The 2,076-nt window shown below is 34.6% G+C and overlaps 1 protein-coding gene across 1 annotated transcript in view; it reads right to left on the bottom strand.

Moving 5' to 3' along the window:
- Positions 1-2,076, bottom strand: part of ivd (isovaleryl-CoA dehydrogenase) — an 11,005-nt gene that overhangs the window by 2,321 nt on the left and 6,608 nt on the right. The window contains exons 7-9 of the mRNA XM_016526868.1: positions 1,200-1,296; positions 1,020-1,113; positions 857-938 (exon numbers count right to left, since the gene is read on the bottom strand). Coding sequence (XP_016382354.1) covers positions 857-938; positions 1,020-1,113; positions 1,200-1,296 — 273 coding nt within the window. The remainder of the gene's footprint in view (positions 1-856; positions 939-1,019; positions 1,114-1,199; positions 1,297-2,076) is intronic.

Genomic DNA, 2,076 nt, shown 5'->3' with positions numbered 1-2,076 from the left:
ATTGCAAAATTAAGATGCAAATTATATTTTCTGAAAGGTATGATGTCCCTTTCCTAAACAGGGTTATTAAAAAAAGTATATAATAATAATAAATAATATAATTACATTCTCAATCACATTGATATAATTTGTCAACTGAAAAGGCACCAACTTATGCCCCTTAGCCGCTGAAATCCCCGCCACTGAAGAGACAAAAAATCTGTTGTCCTGATGTCACTAAAGGGGATGGCCTTTTCTTAAAGGGGCAGATTCCTCAATACAACAGGGTGGAGAACCATTCAAGGGACATGGATAAACTCTTATTTTTTAATAACACGCATCCTCTTACACAAAACAAAACAAAAAATCTAGAAAATGTATCTAAAGAGCCAAGTAATGCTTTTGTTATGAATATAAAAATGTAGCCTAATATAACACCCTTTCATAGTCATTTTTATGTTAAGTTATCATGGCAAAAGAGTTATGTACAGGACACCAAAAGGCACCCTACAGTGATATTGTAATGTGTATGTAATGAATTATTATTATTATTATATTGACCCACACGTAAAAAAACTTATTATAAAGTGATACCTATGATTTATGGTGAAATAAGGATCCATTTAAAACCATTTTTGGACATGTAACAGGTTGTTGAGCGCACATATAGTGCAACACTTTTAAAGCCTGGGAAACATCTCATATAAAAGTATATATTAAAAAACAAAAAATAAATAAATAAATAAATAAATGAACCTGGAAATACCATGGCAGAATGTTTGTTGGCAAACAGAACAGTAATTTCATCTAGTAGACAAACATAAAACATGTTGAACAACAAAACAAATCCTTGCATATTTTAGAGTGAAAAGCATACCTGGAAGTGGCCGATTTTCTGTCCAAAGGCTTCGCGAACATGTAGGTAAGGAATTGCATGGTCAAGCACAGCTTGCATGATGCTGAGGGAATGCAGAAAATGGTCAAAAAGAACTATTTGACAATTTACATTTCTAAGCAAGCTACTGAAAACAAACAATTACCCAACAGGTCCAGCAGACAGGACGAGTCTCTCTAGGTCCAGGCCACTCATCAAAACATATACTCCTTTATTTAACGGGCCCAATACGTTTTCCTCTGAAAGCACAACAGACCATCTTAATCTGTTGTTTGGACCTCCAACATATTCAGACTCACAAATATGCATAATAGACTTCACACACCAGGGACCTTGCAGTCTTCAAAGATGAGTTCACAGGTGTTAGATCCTCTCATTCCCAGTTTATCCAGCTTCTGCGCTGTGCTAAATCCTGGCATGCCCTTCAAGAACACAAGCACAATGACTATGAAATGCTTATCTATTGAAGCTGCTGCCTTCCTGATCAACAGATTAAAAATGACTCATTCAATCAGAATCTCAATGCTAGGTGTTATTTATTTATTCACTTTTTAACGCCATGCCAGCATCAAGGGGTACGTCAAATACAGGTGCGCTGCGCATCCATTGATATGAACTGACAAAATAGCACAGATCACTTGATGGAGAGTGAAACTCTGAAGCGCTCAAGCTTATCTATTGAAGCTGCTGCCTTCCTGATCAACAGATTAAAAATGACTCATTCAATCAGAATCTCAATGCTAGGTGTTATTTATTTATTCACTTTTTAACGCCATGCCAGCATCAAGGCTATTCTCATGGCGATATCTGAATAAATTCTACAAGGTATACAATTAACAAAAGGTTATAAAAGACATTTCAGATGTACACTAGACAAATTCTAAAATACATTCAGGTGATACATTTTTAAATAAATCAATTAGACACACCTCTGAATAAAACCGTTCAACGCTAAGTGTAATATCAACCCTCTACGGACACCTTGGCAATTGAATCGCCATTGGCTAGTACATTTTTTAGTTTACTCGCCAGACTGATATACACACACACATATACATACATATACATATATATATATATATGTTTGTAAAATGGCTGTTATTTAAAATATCTGAAAGTACACTCTTAACATCAGTCAGTCAAGCATTATATGATAATCAAGTATTATTTAATGGTAGAACTTTAGTAATTAGAATTAAAAC

The sequence above is a fragment of the Sinocyclocheilus rhinocerous genome, unplaced genomic scaffold (assembly GCF_001515625.1).
Source record: "Sinocyclocheilus rhinocerous isolate Xijiao unplaced genomic scaffold, SAMN03320098_v1.1 scaffold1234, whole genome shotgun sequence".
NCBI lineage: Eukaryota > Metazoa > Chordata > Actinopteri > Cypriniformes > Cyprinidae > Sinocyclocheilus > Sinocyclocheilus rhinocerous.
The sequence above is the reverse complement of the archived record's forward strand: the minus strand, read 5'-3'. Positions and strand labels throughout refer to the sequence as shown.